Here is a 16,625-nt window from a genome sequence, read left to right as displayed (position 1 = left end):
CACCTCCTGCAGAGGAAAGGTTCAACAATTTTCTCCTTCAGTAACCTATATTTTATGACATTGGGAAAACACGAAAAATCACAAAATTATAAAGATTTTATTAGTTTTTACCCTGTGCCTATCAAAAGATTAAAAAGTAGTGTAAAAACAGCCATCTTTGGCAAACGTACCTTCGAGCCCTGTATCAACCCAGTGCTCTTCATCCGTTTGGAGGCTCTCACTCTTGCCAACAGACATACCCCGGATTAATAGCTTCCCATGAGAATTGCCCTCCTTTGGATTGATGGTTTTTAGCTCAACCGAGTTAGCGGGAACACCAGACAACGCTAGAGACTTGTTTCTAATTACCCTATAATCGTATACATTCGTTTTCAAGATGGGGCCAATTGCGAAATCTGTGTAAATTTCCCTGATTATGCGGGATCCTAAAACCGACTTGCAAAAATTTGAAATAAAAGACGACAACATTGGCGTTAATTGAGCAACATATGCAACTTTCAAGTTTAGAGATTTCTCTATTCTTCCAAACCTGTTAAAATAGCCCAGAGAATTAAAATATTCGGATCTTTGCAAAATGAAACTCTGCATGAAACTTTTCCTTGTAGTATTGCATAGTTGCTTCAATATATGAGAGTCAATACAAATTATTGTTGGTTCATGGGCAGCCAAAGATTTCATACTTGGGATCTCCCTTGAATTTATTATATCAATTTTATTCAAACCTGAAACTAATCCACAACATGTTTCAAAAATGATATTATTAACGGAGCAACTATTTTTAGTGTAACTTATTAAAAGATTGTCATTTGTACTCCAGCTTAAACTTGAAGGAATAGACATTACTTTAGAAGCAACTGCAGACAAAAAGTTTAGCTGATAGAACCTTATCAGTTGTCTGTTACGAATGAAAGAATAAGGTTGGTTATTAACATGCTCGAAGTCAATTTGAGGATTATAGTTAAATTCAAAACTGCTTTCAATTACATCATCAATATCGATTGAGCGTGTAAATGGACTTTTTACATTAAAGCCAATAATTTCTTTGAAAGAAAGTGGTATATCTTCAACATGCCTCTCACTGGTGAAAAGCACATTTACTTCATCCTCCAGTTGAAATTGGAAATCCTCTTTTGAGTTATAGTAAATTAGCCTAATATCGGTGATGAAAAAGCAAGTCCAGACCACCAAAAGTAACTCTGGAGATTCCATCAAGTCACCAAACAGAGCAACAGCTTCAATGTTTCCTAGGTTATCCAACGTCTCTTTTATTTGATGTAGCAAAGTGTTTACCTGACCAATTGTGTATCTGTGTTTCCCTAATGTTATTGTTGTGTGCGACTTGCCGGCAGAACGTAATGCCAAATGCCAAATATCTTTCAAACAACCATCTCTTATTTTATAACCCACGCTTAAGTTCAATCCTCTTGTGACGCTAACACCATGAGGAACATCGACAGATCTGTATATTGCCGACTCGCTTGGTTTTCTGGTTTCTGAGATTGATGATTGATGATTCAACAATACAGGGTCAATCTCTCTAAGTTCACGTATGATGTGATGGTATCCCCAATAAATGAGAGGAACTATAACAGCCACCAAAATTGCCCACATTTTCAATATTCCACTATCAAATTGTTCTGAATTAAAATGTGATTATTACAGAAAAAAGAGAAACACCTTGCCAAGATGAACTTTGAACAAAACTCAGGTCGATTGAATCTTCAATTGAATAAATGTATCACCTAAGGCTCGTATTCTCGTTTAACCGATTTCTAATCCTAAAATAAAAAATGGCTTTTGTCGCTCTACGACAGCTATTAGCGTTGCAATGTTTTCTTATTGCATTATCTCCCATTTAAAGATTTGAAACTTTTCATTGCAAACTTATCGTAAAAACTCTGCTTCCAGATATTAAAGTGTTGATGATTAAAAAAGTTAATTAAAACAGTCTATAAAATTGAAGTTATTTGGAATTTTGTACAATTTTTAGAAAAAAAATCTCTACAAAAAATTGTACAAATATTCTTACAGATCTAGATCGATTCTGGACTCATTTCATTGAAAACTTTTAATAGCACTAGGTTGTAAAAAAATGGAGTACCTTGTTGAATATTACAGAATTCTTTACATACAAAGGAAATAAATGCAGGTACCAATCCTCGTATCGTCTCGACTATACCGTATTAATTCACAACAAGCAACATAACCACTATCACCATACGCATTATCCGCGTTAACTTTTCCTAACGAGCCTCGACAAGCACCAGTACACCAACAAGCTTCCCGACTGTTTTCATGCTGACAATGAGTACATTGAGCAGCAACAAATCAACCACGGAAGTATTTGAGACCCCAATCGAACCACCATACCAACAGCGGATCGCTACAGGATGTCCTTTGGTTTTATCAACACCAATCAGATTACATTGGAAAGTTTCTCTGGGGATGTTGCTCCGGTGAATTTTATCAATGAAATGACCAGTTTTTCTGAAGACATTCCAAGCGATTCTTTTATACATACAGATAATAGTGACACCAAATGCATAGATCCAGTCCCGTATATAAGCTCTTTAAAAATGGTCCAAGAAAAGTTGGCTACATTGATGGATGAATGCGACAAGAAGAAGCTAGAATGCGAAAAGGAAGCAGAGTTGAAGGAGACGAAATACCATAAAAGTGTTATGCGACATTCGAAAACAACATCCAGTTTAAAGGGAAACTACAATGACTTGTATATGTCAGTTGAAAAACTAAATAGTTCCAAAATTGAACCATTGAGTGAAAAACTCAAAAAGGTTACTACTTTGAATGACAACGCTTCTGAGATCATTTTTCTATTGAAAAGTTACAATCATTTTTATAAACACAATGAAGTGCCTCTTGAGATTATGACAAGTAAGAAGGGATCCAATACAATTGAAACAGCAACAACGATATCACAGCTATTAAAACTGTCTTCCCAACTTTCTCAAGATTCAAGTCTAGCCAATGGCTCAAAAACCCACAAACTAATTGAAGAAGTTGCTCATAAGTTTGAAAAAGATCAGTTGAACTCATTCAATACCCTCTACAGTTCACAAAACTTCATGCGGCTACAGACTATTTCGAATACTTTGTTTGCATTCAACGATGGTATAAATATTATTGACAATCTGATCGAGAACCAATCAATTTTTAGCTCTCTGCAGTCAAAGGTTAATAAATCAGTAGATGCTTCTTATTGGGTTGCATTGAGTGATCCTAAAAACTCTAGCTATGAGCTGGATGGAGATTCATTTGAGTTGTTGAATTCTCTTCGAGTCACTATAAATGACGAACTTGACTCATTAGTTACTATTTTCCAGCATAATTCAAAAAAAGCCTTATCATTATTGATGATCAAGTTGGCGGAAAAGATGCTAAAACCAAGATTGGACTCTTTGTTGGATGTGGCAAAGAGCAAGTCAAAATTGGCTTTTCTAAGAACTTTGCATCTTTTTTCTAATGGCGTATCACAACAATTGTTCCTTCCACTAAGAACAGCATTTTATGAAAGCGTGACAAAACTTAGCATTGACACAGAAAATATCCATTATATCTTATTCCATAGATATCTTGATGAGAATTCCTATTTTAAGATGGAAAAAGAGAATTTGCAAGCATATATCGATTTGTTAATCCAACCCTTTGAAGTAGCTAATAGAGATTCGCTTAGAGATAAAAAATTGACTACCAAGATAGAAAATATGAAGCTAGAGGGTGAGTATTCTGAAGACGAACATTTATCAAACTTAGAAGATTATGAAGCTAATCCATACAAAGATTCCGCTTCTATCGATGCGCCGGAAATATCAGTCAATAAAGAAGGCACACAACAAAATATATACCTTCCTGATTCAAGAGTTTTAAGAGATAAGTCCAAAGGTGCAAGGAAATATATTCCTAGTTCCCAAAGACTAAAAAAAATTGCAGGTAGCGGGTTTATTAAACTTAATGAAAAATATTCGATATTTGACAGGTACAAGTCACCAGTACAAAGTGATTCAATTGATCCCTCTTTCAAGGAATCTGTTCCGGAGTCAAACGTCACGGACTCTACCAAAAGTGTTCTCTCCTTGCAAGTGTCTCAGAACATCTACAGACTAACATTAGAGTCTTTAACCAGGTCAATTGAATTGGTACCTACCCAGAGTAACTTTTACACTATTGAATTATTCAACCTCTTGATATATAAGATTGGGCCTTCGTACATCGCTTTAGGTCTGGAGTCTTTATATGGTAATTTTGTTGATTCACAAATCAAAAATAAAGGTGTTTTCAGCAGGGGTAGCAACAACACTGTGGATATAAGCTTTTTGCAGCAACTTTACAATGTGTTGATCCAATTATACCTTTTATCCACAGTCATAAAAAAATCGTTCTACCCGTTAGTCTCCACCGAAGATGATTCAAGCCATATGTGCGACTCCTTCAACAATTTCCTTCAGGATGTGGAAATCGGTATCAACATAATAATGAACGATACAGTAGAAATCATAAAAGAAAGGATCACGTCCATCCTTTGCAAACAACCCACTAACGACTACTCAGTCGTAAGTGAAGCAGAAAGAACGCAAACATCTGAACTTATGGCTATGCTGCTTGAAAACATTTTGAGAGGTGCAATGACTGAACTCAGGTTTGATTCAAGATTGAAACTGAGTTTTATAACAAAGGTATCAAACTTTTTTCTCTCGTCACTCATTATACATCTCAGCCACATGAAAGTTACAATGAATGGATTCACTGTCCTTACACATGATCTTGCTCATTATATTTTAATTTTTAATAACCTTAGTGTTGAAAATACAGAAGAAAATATGTACGAAACATATGGTTCATCTCCGAGGGAAACAGAATACACAGTCAAGTGGGAGCGAGACCAAATTGAAAACATTCAAACAGCATTCAAAATTCTCAATGAAATTCCTGGATTATACTCCTGCGATCCTGAATCATTGAAGGATTTCTGCAATGAAGGTAAGCTAAATGATCTTAAACCAGAAATTATTAATAGCTTCATTTCTAATCGAGAAGATTTTCAGAGTCGGTTTTTATCAAACAGCTAGGTTATATGATTAGGTAATAGTAATTATTTTACAAATTTAGCTTTCACTTAGTTCTAGTAATTTACGGCGTAGTAGGGTTAGTTGGTTATTCAAATTTTTTGTCAGCAAGTCGAGGATTTCACCTTTGTAGAATATATTAGAGTTAACTTTTTGTATGGAAGTCTTAAACTCTTTTTTATCGACACTCTCTTGGTATCTGACTATCAACTCCGGGTTAATAGAGTAGTTTGCAATTAAGCATTTTACCAAGCACTTCAAGGCTAATAATGCTTTGCTCATAGCAACATGTTTTGCTTTTTCATCCGTCACATCTTCTTCAAAGATATTCAATAACATGTTGAAGTCATCATTGAAGATTGCTTCTTCACTTAAGATAATTCTCTCCACACTACAAACGACTTCTAAAAGTTCAAGTTGCGTTTCAAACTCTATCTCATTGATATTAATTGCCAGCAGAATAATTTGATTCTGTGCTTGAAGCAATTCAACCTTGCTCATTTTGGAGAACTTGAACATACTTGTAATGTTTAAACCCCGTATTATTGCATGAATAAATTTATCAACACATTGTCTGCTTTTTCTTTGTTTTACTATTTGAAAAAAGAATTTCAAGAAACTTGAACATTGCCACAAATCTTCCGCATTGTAAATATCATTTGAATAACGAACTGCCATCCTGAGAGACTCAGAATATGTAGATTCAACGAGATTTTCGTATTTGTCAAAGAGAAACTTATGTAACTCTAACATAGTGTGTCTAATATACCTAGATTTAGAACATTCCAAGGCAACTATAACAGGAAAACAGGTTCTAGGGTTTGAGAACCCAAATTTAACTACCAGTTTCAAAAATTTCACTGCATTAATGGCATGATCAATGTTCTTGTTCAGGCAAATATTTAGAATATTTGTCAAATACTTCTGTACTAAAGTTGCACATATGCCATCATTGACATACTCTAGAGAGTATCCATGAAATACTGCTATGTCTAATTGAATAGAGGAAGAACGTTTTACATCAAAACCATTCTTTTGCATCATTCTTAGCTCTTCCTTTTCAAGGAACACGAGTAAAGATCCTACGACTATATTAGTTATTGCAAAATCCTTCTTTTTGAAAGTTTCATCTATTAGCTTGGAAACAGGTACACTGAAAAAAAGCTTAGGATGATGGATACAAATATTCATAGTATTTTTGATTGCAACCTTTCTTAGAGGCTTCACAACATTATTGCCACAAAACTGTAAAAGATATTTTAACAAAAACACAGAAATAGCTTCCTTTTCCTTCAATCCCAAGCCAGCGTTTAAAAAAATATCTCTATTTTGTTCAAGATTGCAGTATTGACCAAAAGTGCCGATCAAGTAAATCAATCTAGGAAGAGCAGGTTCTATTTTGAAGTCAGCACCTAAATTTTGCAAACTTGTAATGTACCGCAAGAGCATTCTTAGCGATGAAACACATGCTCTTGCTAAAGGCTCAGTATTCCCTTCTAGTTTGTAAAGCTTCCACAAACATTGCACAGCTTGATCTAACTCTTTGGTATTAAACCGTGTCAACCTTTTCATAATTGATTGCTTACATGTATTCAAAAATGCAGTGTTAATAATTTTCTGGTCAACCAGAGAACTATTCAAAATCTGAAGGGCGTAATAACACACTTGATTAGAATCGTAATCGTTGATAAAGTAAGGCTGCAAAGCAATTAGTTGGTGTTGGGAAACCAAATTACTTTTACTCTTCACGAAGGTGGATAACACTCCTAAAATGGTTTCATTAGACAACACAGTTGCGGAATCATTTTCAACGTTCAAGTTTGTAACAAGCGTTAGCATCAGATCAACTATACGATGTATGGATTTATGTAGTTCTTCCCGACTAGATCTGGTGAGATGCCCAGTAAAAATTATCCGTTCATTGAAAAACTTCTCAAAAATATCCCAGACAGCAGCTCCCTGTGAGAACAGACCTGTCATAATTTTAACGCTTTCAAAAGCTTTACTATTGAATGAAATCACTGAAAAATCAACCGGCTCCTTTTGATTACCCTCCAAGCCAAGAAACAACAATTCAGTCAATTTGATACATGCCAGATCAATAATTTTGTCATCTTCATCTTCAAGTTGTGTAAGTAGAGCTTGGCACAACTTAACCTTGATAGTGATATCACTAGTATTGGCAAACATGTAGTCAATCAGGTTAACGGTTTTTCTTTTGACCGCAACACTTGAACTTAGGATCTTACTCGAGACAACTTCAAAGTATTCTTCAATATACTTAGGTTTGTTTTGTAGTATCTTCAGAATCAGTTCAAGAGTAACATCAATTACAGTTGCAGAATCATCTGATAATCGTTGCTTGAATAGTAACCGTAGCTGCTTGTCCTCAAGTAGTGCATCTTCGTTACTTATGAGCATAGTTAGGGTTTTCAGTGCCATTATTTTGAATTTTACTTTCGGGTTATTCAAGGAGGATATAATGAATGATAAAATATCTTTGTATTTTGTACTGAGATCATGCGATATTAGTATTGTCCGAAAACATTCAGCAATCTCTATTTGACTCATGTTTTCAGCGTTGTTCACACTTTTACTAAGAAAAGGCAATTCCATAAATCGCATCAAAGTGGATTTCACCTCTTTCAACAGAATCTCCAGGCTTATTCGTTTTTCTGAGCTAAGCAGTTGTTCATGAGAATTAACAACTTTCTCTAATGACTGTTCAAGTCCTTTTGACTTATACAAAAAATCCATTGTAATGAAGTTTGCGGCCACTATATTTGAATTGCTCTGACTGAACCTCAAATAAGAGACAACATTATAACATTTTTTTGAAAGAAGTTCATAATCATCAAGCTGAATACCACTATCGAATAACAAAACTTGTTTCTGACTATTTATTTCAAGGATTTTAGATGCAATCAATGCAATTATTTCAAATAACATCCATTGTGCATTAGAGTAAGTCTTCTCAGCTGAATGGAGCAAAGTAAGAGCACTTGATAATGTAGAGTATAATATTACACTACATGCAGGAAATTGAGGAAGCTTCAAAAGTGTGAAGAAGTCAGCATATATGTTTTCAATAACTTTTCTCAAGTCTGAGTTATAAAGGGAATTAATTTTTATGAGAAAACAATCCATAAACTGATTGGTTGCCTTTAGCATTCCACTGTATTCATCATTGATGGAGCTCCAATATTGTGAGTCAAGTTCGTTAAACTGAACGGTTTTGGCTTTAGTTTTATGATCCAAATAGAGATACTCCCACTCGGAATAATCAAAGTTGTTTCCAAATTTATGATGACATTGTATTAGACTCACTATGAGATAGCTAACCACTTGCACCGTAATACCGGAATCTAGTCTTAAGTTTTTAGCTCTTGATTTAAGAGGGCTAAGTGATCTTAGGTTTTCAACTATTTCATTTAAGAGAAATTGCCTTTGATCTTCGTAAGTTGAATATAGTTCAATTATGAGGTTGGCAGATTGCCTTCTGATCTGCTCCATCGGAGAGCTCAAAACGCTTAGCTGTTTTGAGCTAAAGTTATCAGTAAATACTAAATCAAATGCAATATACTCTAATCTTGTTACCTGGGATTCTTCTAATGTCATCTTGTAAATACTTTCCGCAAATTGTTGTAATAAATGAGAAAAACTCTGAAGTGGAGAGATGAAAAGCTCCGGTAATTCAATATATGGATCTGACTGAAGAAATGATTTCAAAACGCTGCCAAATATTGAAATAAAATCAACAACTTGAACAACACCCTTGTCTTGTTTTACAAACATAGAAGTGAAATATGCCGAGCTGCTCAGTAAAAGAACAATGGAACTAGCTTGTAATACAACGCATACAAACAGCCGAAATTCGTCACTGTAATCAATATTTTCCGTGCTAAAATACTCCACCCAATCAAGAGTAAGTGCGTTATCTAAAATTGCTACACAAGATTCCAATAATTTTGCAAAAACATCAGAATCAGTGCTAATTGACGAATTGTACTTGATCATTAGTAATAATTTAGATTCAACAATTTTCAGGATTTCTTCTCTCACATAAAATGTATCTTTCTCAAAGAGTAAGGAGAACTTGTTCCAAAAGTCCAATTGAGAGTCCACTTCCTCGTCCATGTTATCAATGTTAACTCCGGTAATAATTCTTGATACTAGTCCTTCAAGTTCTTCTTTAGCATGTATTAGTAAGGACGACTGTGTAGTTGAAATTTCGTAAACAAACTGTGGAGCCTGGAATTTGGAGGATTCTGATTTTTTGCACATTGCTTTATTGTTTTCGGATTTATACATAGCGTTTGAAGTGTCGACGCCAAATAGTTTAACTATTTCGTCAACCAAATGGTCATCATCGTTAAATTTGATATATGTGTCGAGGTTATCAGTATTATAATTAACCTTTAAATAATCTTGCTTTCTCACTAGGCTAATATTTGGTGCATCTGGGGGTTGCCCAGCTAACTGTGGATCATAGTCAAGTGTAAAGTTAAATCGGTTGGAACTACTCAATGGTTTTTTAAATTTCAAATATTTCAAATCAGGATCTTCTGTTTCTAGCAAATATGAGCATACTGCCTTCTCTGTCTTGAGATCATTCACATTATCCTGTGATAGTAAAATCTGATCTGGCTTCACCTGCGCAAATTGAGGCGTCACTAATGGTAATAAACTCTGGTTTGGAATTAAAAAGTTAAATGGATGATGTGGTAACGCCGTGATTATAGAAGGTGAGTACTCTCTTTCTTTATTCTCTGGATGAAAGTCTTCAATATTTCGTTTCCCCATCGCCTAGCTTCTCTTTGGCGAATCTCTTGAACAAAATGCAGGTAATGATGATTATGTAATTGAAGAGCCTCCATAACTGTAGAAAGAATATGCACAAAGTAGACGCGTTGTGCCAACTTTTTTACAAAGTAGTGTTAACCATTGAGGAGGGTAATGATATCGAAATGATTTATGTTGATTTACATTTACTCGGTTCCAGAAACTGAATAAACTATTGAATTACAATGACTACACAGTTCCACACTAGCAGGAAACTTAACCCTCAGGACATTTCTGTTTTAGTATCCCAGCAGTCAAAAAATGAAATTGGCTGGTACATCTCTGAAATTATAGCCAATCAACTAGATCCAATTAAGGATGTGCTTGTATATTGTAAACGAAATCTAGAAGAGTCAAATGACACGCAATATAAGCTTCCACTGTCATCTCATCAGTCCGAAGTGGTCAAGGGAACATTGACTAGAGAAAACTTCAAGATAACAGAGCTACATATGGTTATACACAGTCCTCACTTTAACAGTGGTAAGAAATTCGAGTTTGTAATGAAGTCACAAGAATACATCATTATAAGACAACTTCTGGATTGTCACGATGCCATCGAAAACGCTATTCACTATATGAACAAAATTATGGAAAATGAGGAGAATGAACATACTACAGAGTTATTTATGAGATACATTGATCAAATTTGCACTCAGTTGAAATTAGCAAGAGAGTCATTGGCCCATCCACAGCCAGTGTACGAATTTCCCCAGCTTAGAAATCCGGGCACCATTTTTGAGCCTGTTTTCCCCAAAACAGGTGCATTAGATTTTATCATAAATGAAGGGGAACTAAGTGTTGAGTTTAAGAGTCTTAAAATTGTTGAAAAACGTCCTTGGAATGTCATAATTGATCAGAAGAATCGACTGTCATTTGCGGATGTAGTCAGGAAACAAATCTCAAAGATGCGTGATATGCCAATGAACAGAATCATTTCAGACGAGTACATGAAATACATCGAATGGAGAAAACAACACACAAATGAAGGGAACCATGAAGAGAACGGTATAAGTGGGACCATCAAAAACATGTTTTCATTTAATGGGGATCCGTCCTTATCTACTTTGATAAAACATGCAAATGCATACTTGGAGACTTCAATCACGTACATTGACGACGACAATGTACCTTTTGTAGTTCAAGTTGCTGACAGATGTCAGGTTGTGACTTCTGATCCGATATTACTCTCAATTAGCGTAAAGCTTGAGAGTATTGATAAAACAATGACACGAATAAGCAAAAATCTTTCTAGTATTAGCCAAATCTGAGACTGGTTCTATTCCTTATCCTCCACACCCACACCCGCACCCAATTCTCTTCTTTACTCTTCCTTACTATTTATCATAGTCTTTTTATTTAAATACATTCCACTTTGTTTGGCCAATGAATCCAACTTCAATTTTGAAATTCTACTCTGCTGCTGTAAAATTTGTTTTTTTACCTTGTATTTGGAAATAAATGCATCTAATGTTTTATTGTCTTTTTCAAGTATAGGCTTAACCATCTTTCTGATCTTGAGGGGCCGCTGTAGCACCAATCTTTCCGGCAAGACGTCGAATAGTGCTTTGGTTTGTAAAACTCGGGCCAATTCTGGAACATCTTGTGTCTGCTTCTTGATTATTTGGACGGAATGATGCAATGTTTCAATCATACTCTCGAGCATTGTTATTGTGGTGTTTAGGCCCTTCGTAGGCTCTGAGTCAGGACCAGAACCATTGTGTGTACCTGACCTCATGGTTTAGAAGTGTGTGGTTTAGAAAAATAATAAAAGGATTTTAACCCAGACATATATACACTACCACAGTGTAAATCGTAAGCGTAGCTCAATTTTGAATTGAAAGTTTAACTTCTCGCAGAGGGAATTTCTGCCTCACCTAGGGAGGAACATTTTTTTTGTTTATCCAAGGTTACAATCACTCGATTGTTCTTTTGGTGGGATAATATTGTACATTATCATTTTTAAGGCACTCAATTGCTTCGATCAGCTTGTAATATGTCGCTAGAAGACCCACATATACAACCTCCGGAGCAGACTGCTGCGAGAGATTCCTCTGCGTCGATTTCATCGATAGACCACCTTATTGAGGATAACAAACTTGATTCTAGTAGTGAAACATCATTGGAAGAGGACCATACCGTTGAACATGAGGAAGAGAGAGCAAACTCTGCTCAACCTGCTAAATTGAATATTGGTGCCCCAGTGAGCAGATCTATTGGAAGTAAATTGCGGAAGGCAAGAGAGGAAAAAGAGGCAGCTAAGAGAAGCCCACACGCAGCAGCCTTTAGAGGTTGGAAAGAAGTAACTGGATATGATGATAGCTTTGCACTTTCACCAGTCGATGAAATCATGGACCTCTTAACACGTTCTACTTCTTTGGAGGAGATCTTGCCTGAAAACTTATATGGAGAATGGTTCCATGGTGTTGGTGCACTGTTAACAGCTTGTCTGTTATCATCGATTGTTGGTTATTTTAGACTGAGTTTGGGGCCTGTTTTTTTTATTACAATTATATTTGGGTTATATTACCGTTCTTCAATTAGAAAATATAGGTTAAATTTGAGATTACAAGCACAAAGAGAGTTTTCAGTCCATGCAATTGAGGATGACTTCGAATCTTTAGATTGGTTGAATGTTTTCTTAGACAAGTATTGGGTGTACCTGGAGCCGAGTATATCTCAACAAATTACTGAGATTGTTAATCCAATGGTTGCAGAACTAGATGCCATTCCTGCCTTTGTAAGAGAGATATGGATCCAATCATTAACATTAGGGACCAAGCCACCGAGAGTTGATAGGGTCAGGACGTTAGACAGAACAGCAGATGATGTTACTGTGATGGACTGGACTTTTTCCTTGATTCCTAATGCACAAGCAGATACAACAGTTAAACAAATGAGAAACCACGCAAACTTTGAAATCATTGTTAAGGCAAAAATTTTCGGTGTAACCGTACCGGTTTTAGTTAGTAACATCTCAATGAGAGCCGATGCAAGAATCAGGTTGAGAATGATGTCAAACTTTCCACATATTCAAACAGTTAACGTTTCCTTGAGTGATACTCCTGATTTTGACTTTATTTTTAAAATTATTGGTAGTAATAGTATATTTGGCTTTGAACTGTTCAATATACCTGGTCTATACATGATGGTAAAGGAGATGGTGAAGAAATACTTAGGACCAATGTTGTTTCAACCTTTATCCTTTGAATTAAATCTCGAACAATTACTTGCTGGTAATGGTGCCTCAGGTGCCTTAGGTATTTTAGAACTGAACGTGAAAAGTGCAGAAGGCTTGGTTGCTGCAGATACCTTTAATAATACCATTGATCCTTACTTTACCTTTGGTTTCCAAAAAAATGTTAAAGCAAAAACCAAAATTGTTTATGATACAATGAATCCGATCTATAATGAGACCATAAGGGTAATCCTAAACTCATCATCAGATCCACTAGCTATTAAATTGTACGATGAAAATATTTCTGATGGTAGAAAAGATAAATTCATGGGCGCTGCATTGTATGATTTGGATGAGCTTATTTCTAAGACTGAATTGAAAAACCTCAAGATCCCAATATTGAGAAACAACTATCCTGCAGGATCCATCAATTTAGACATCAAGTATATGAAGTCTTTACAGGGATCTAAATTACCAGATGGCTCTTTCAGCCCACCACCAGATTATAATACTGGTGTTGCTAAAATTGTATTATCCGGTGCAAGAAGTTTTACTTCTAAAGACGATGAGAAGAAATCTGTTTACGCACAGTTATATCTTTCAGGTGAAAAAAGGCTTGAAACTCCAGTGGCTAAAAATTCAAATGAAGCTAGCTGGTCATGTGATTTTGAAGAAATTATCTATGATAGATCAAAGGCTAGAGTTCGTGTAATCTTAAGAGAAAGTTTGAAGGAAAACAAAATTTTGGGATCTGCAACTTTACGTTTGGTGGATATCATTGACGCTTCTTATGTTGGAAATAGTTGGTTCCCATTGAGCAATAATCAAGGTGAAATTGAAATATCTTGTAACTGGAACTCAGTTAGAATTCCAGGTGTTAAGGGTGCTCTCGGTTATAGTGAGCCATTTGGTGTATTGCGTGTTTATATTGAAAAGGCAAGTGATTTGGTTAGGATCAATAAAGTTGGAAGTATTGATCCATATTTTAGGGTTCTAGTTAATGGTTTACAGAAAGGGAAAACGTTGACAATGGATTCTACTTATGATCCTAAGTACTACCAATCTATGTACATTCCAGTTTCTTCTGTTAATCAAAGGATTACTATTGAAGGTATGGATGTGGCTAGACATGGTCAAGATAGAACTCTTGGCTCTTTTCAGATTAGATTAAATGAATTCATTGACTATAATAATGAGGGCAAACCAATTGAGACGTCTGGTGAGTTGAAAGAAGCAAAATTGTTCCACAGGAGAAAAGGTGCAAAGGGCTCTGTTACTTATTCTATAGCGTTTTATCCTATCAAGCAAGTGGTAACTCCTGAAGAAGCAGAGACGGAGAAAAAGGAAGCTGCTGAGTTACAGGCCAAGATTGATGCTGAAGAAAAGAAGGCTAGCAATGACAAGAAAGACAGGTCTACCGAAGAACTTTCGGAACAGAACAATCTTGCCCTTGACACTTTACACAAAGATATACTACCAATCGAAGATATAGCTAAATTTGATACTGGTGTTTTAGTTTTTACTTTACTGGGTTCGAAATTTTCAAACTCTGGTTATTTCCAGGTTTTTTTTGACAAAAACGGGTACCCGGAATACGAAACTAGCATTTCAGGTAATACCAACTTGCAACGTACATTTGACTATCTAGTGAAAGAAATGCAAAAGTACTCTTTAATGACTTTTAGGATTGTTGAGAAAAAAAACACACCTTTGACTAAAAATGCATTGAAAGAAATCACTGTTCCAACAATTAAGGTGTTGGAACACAGTTACGGTAAACAAACAAGCCTTAATATTGGGGATTCGAGCAATACGATTTTGTTTACCACAAAATTCCTTCCTGCTATGATATCATCTTTGCCTCCTGCCGACTCCATCGGTAATTCAGGTACCTTAAATATTGAATTTGTTGGAGCTAGGGAACTACTTTCTAAAGACTCGAACGGTAAATCTGATCCATTTGTTAAGGCCTATCTAAATGGTGACGAGTTCTACAAGAGCAAAACTATAAAGAAGACTCTTGAGCCTACTTGGAACGAGAGCACGTCTATTTCCATCGACTCAAGAGTTCAGTCTGTGATTAGATTTAAAGTTAACGACTGGGATTTTGGTCTCGAACAAGATGACAAGATTGGTGAGTACACATATGCATTGAAGCAATTGGATCCATTTGACACCGAGATGAAAGACTATAATTTCGAATTGATTGGAGAAGAAGGACAGTATGCCGGAACATTAGAGGTAAGGATGTCATTCAAACCAGAGTATCACACTTTGCTCAGTGCCGAGAAGAGTTTACCTAATCCGGGCAATATTGCTATTGATGGTGCAGGAAAAATCCTAAATACTCCTGGAAAGGTTCTGGGTACTGCATCTAAGATTGGCAGCAAAGCGTTTGGTGTTTTCAAGAAGAAGCATCATGATGAAGAATAGTTACTTGACTTACTAGGACGTTTATACTTTTTTTTTGTGTTTATACTAAGATGTGTTTGACAATGATTCACGTTTAACTAATTATGCCATTATATGGTACGCATTTAGGTGTCCCTCGCTGTCTATTTTTCTTTTATCCCTGAAATAAGAAACGCTGTAGTAAAGGTTTGTTATGTTTCACTACTGATAGAAGCAAGCAAACATCATCCTCTGCTATGTCGGAATTGGTAGCTGAGCCAGCTGGACAATCTGAACAATTGGATAAACAGTTAGATACATTTTCTGCTGAATCGGACGACGACTTTGGTGATTTTGAAGAAGTTGATCAAGGCGACTCAGGCGTCTATTCAAATGATTTGAGCGCTAACAAAGAAGGGCGTATAAGATCATACAGTGGCAATTTTGCAACAATAGCAGCTGATATCTCACAGAATTTGGATAAAATCTTTAATGAAAGTAAGGGGAATTCAGAAAATGAATACAAAGACATTTTTCTTTTTGATGAAAGAGCAGATCAGATATTCAATCGATTAATTAGCGAAGAAGATGACCATCTCTCTCCATTCATATGGAAACAGAGTATGATATACAAACAGGTATTGTTGAATTTAGAAATAGAGCCACGTGCACACGTTACTTACGCAAAACGTCAGTTACCATCTGCAAATGGTAGTCGCAAAGAATTTAAAAATCTATATGACTTTCTCAAGAGCTCATCAACTAACGCCGAACTTGACAAACTTCTACTACAAGTTCCTGACTTCAGCCAATTAGGAATTGATAAAGATGGTGAAGAATACAACCAGATAATTAACAATACCACATCAACAATATCTGAGGCGAAGAAGTTGCTGAGATCGGGAAGTGTATCTGAGCTAATAAATTTAAAGGAGAGGCTATTGAAACTTGTTTCTGTATGGGACGTCAAGTCTCATGATATCAATGAAGACAATGAGTTGTTTTCTTCTTATGTTGAAAATTTAATAGGTAATACCTTGAAGAAAAGGCGTGAAAAGAGACAAGCCAAAGCATCGAAATCTAAAAAAAGATTGAAGTAGAGTTGATCCTAATGAGGATATCTATAAACC

The 16,625-nt window shown here is 35.7% G+C and overlaps 7 protein-coding genes across 7 annotated transcripts; 4 read left to right on the top strand and 3 right to left on the bottom strand.

Annotated features, from left to right (window-relative positions):
- Positions 1-129: 129 nt before the first annotated feature.
- Positions 130-1,611, bottom strand: C5L36_0B03280 (uncharacterized protein; the record flags this gene model as incomplete). The annotated part of the gene is made up of 1 exon (XM_029464695.1): positions 130-1,611. The coding sequence occupies one exon, from the start codon at positions 1,609-1,611 to the stop codon at positions 130-132; it is 1,482 nt and encodes a 493-aa protein (XP_029320554.1).
- A 779-nt stretch (positions 1,612-2,390) lies between these two features.
- C5L36_0B03270 (uncharacterized protein) lies at positions 2,391-5,087 on the top strand (the record flags this gene model as incomplete). The annotated part of the gene is made up of 1 exon (XM_029464694.1): positions 2,391-5,087. One exon carries the CDS (start codon positions 2,391-2,393, stop codon positions 5,085-5,087), a length of 2,697 nt encoding a protein of 898 aa, XP_029320553.1.
- Positions 5,088-5,123: 36 nt separating this feature from the next.
- C5L36_0B03260 (uncharacterized protein) lies at positions 5,124-9,887 on the bottom strand (the record flags this gene model as incomplete). Its single annotated transcript, XM_029464693.1, has 1 exon — positions 5,124-9,887. One exon carries the CDS (start codon positions 9,885-9,887, stop codon positions 5,124-5,126), a length of 4,764 nt encoding a protein of 1,587 aa, XP_029320552.1.
- Positions 9,888-10,111: 224 nt separating this feature from the next.
- Positions 10,112-11,197, top strand: C5L36_0B03250 (uncharacterized protein; the record flags this gene model as incomplete). The annotated part of the gene is made up of 1 exon (XM_029464692.1): positions 10,112-11,197. One exon carries the CDS (start codon positions 10,112-10,114, stop codon positions 11,195-11,197), a length of 1,086 nt encoding a protein of 361 aa, XP_029320551.1.
- Positions 11,198-11,250: 53 nt separating this feature from the next.
- C5L36_0B03245 (uncharacterized protein) lies at positions 11,251-11,664 on the bottom strand (the record flags this gene model as incomplete). Its single annotated transcript, XM_029464691.1, has 1 exon — positions 11,251-11,664. The coding sequence occupies one exon, from the start codon at positions 11,662-11,664 to the stop codon at positions 11,251-11,253; it is 414 nt and encodes a 137-aa protein (XP_029320550.1).
- Positions 11,665-11,922: 258 nt separating this feature from the next.
- C5L36_0B03240 (uncharacterized protein) lies at positions 11,923-15,537 on the top strand (the record flags this gene model as incomplete). Its single annotated transcript, XM_029464690.1, has 1 exon — positions 11,923-15,537. The coding sequence occupies one exon, from the start codon at positions 11,923-11,925 to the stop codon at positions 15,535-15,537; it is 3,615 nt and encodes a 1,204-aa protein (XP_029320549.1).
- A 215-nt stretch (positions 15,538-15,752) lies between these two features.
- On the top strand, positions 15,753-16,595 carry C5L36_0B03230 (uncharacterized protein; the record flags this gene model as incomplete). Its single annotated transcript, XM_029464689.1, has 1 exon — positions 15,753-16,595. One exon carries the CDS (start codon positions 15,753-15,755, stop codon positions 16,593-16,595), a length of 843 nt encoding a protein of 280 aa, XP_029320548.1.
- Positions 16,596-16,625: the final 30 nt, after the last annotated feature.

Source organism: Pichia kudriavzevii, chromosome 2, assembly GCF_003054445.1.
Source record: "Pichia kudriavzevii chromosome 2, complete sequence".
Taxonomy (NCBI): Eukaryota; Fungi; Ascomycota; class Pichiomycetes; order Pichiales; family Pichiaceae; genus Pichia; species Pichia kudriavzevii.
This window is presented reverse-complemented; position numbering and strand designations above follow the sequence as displayed.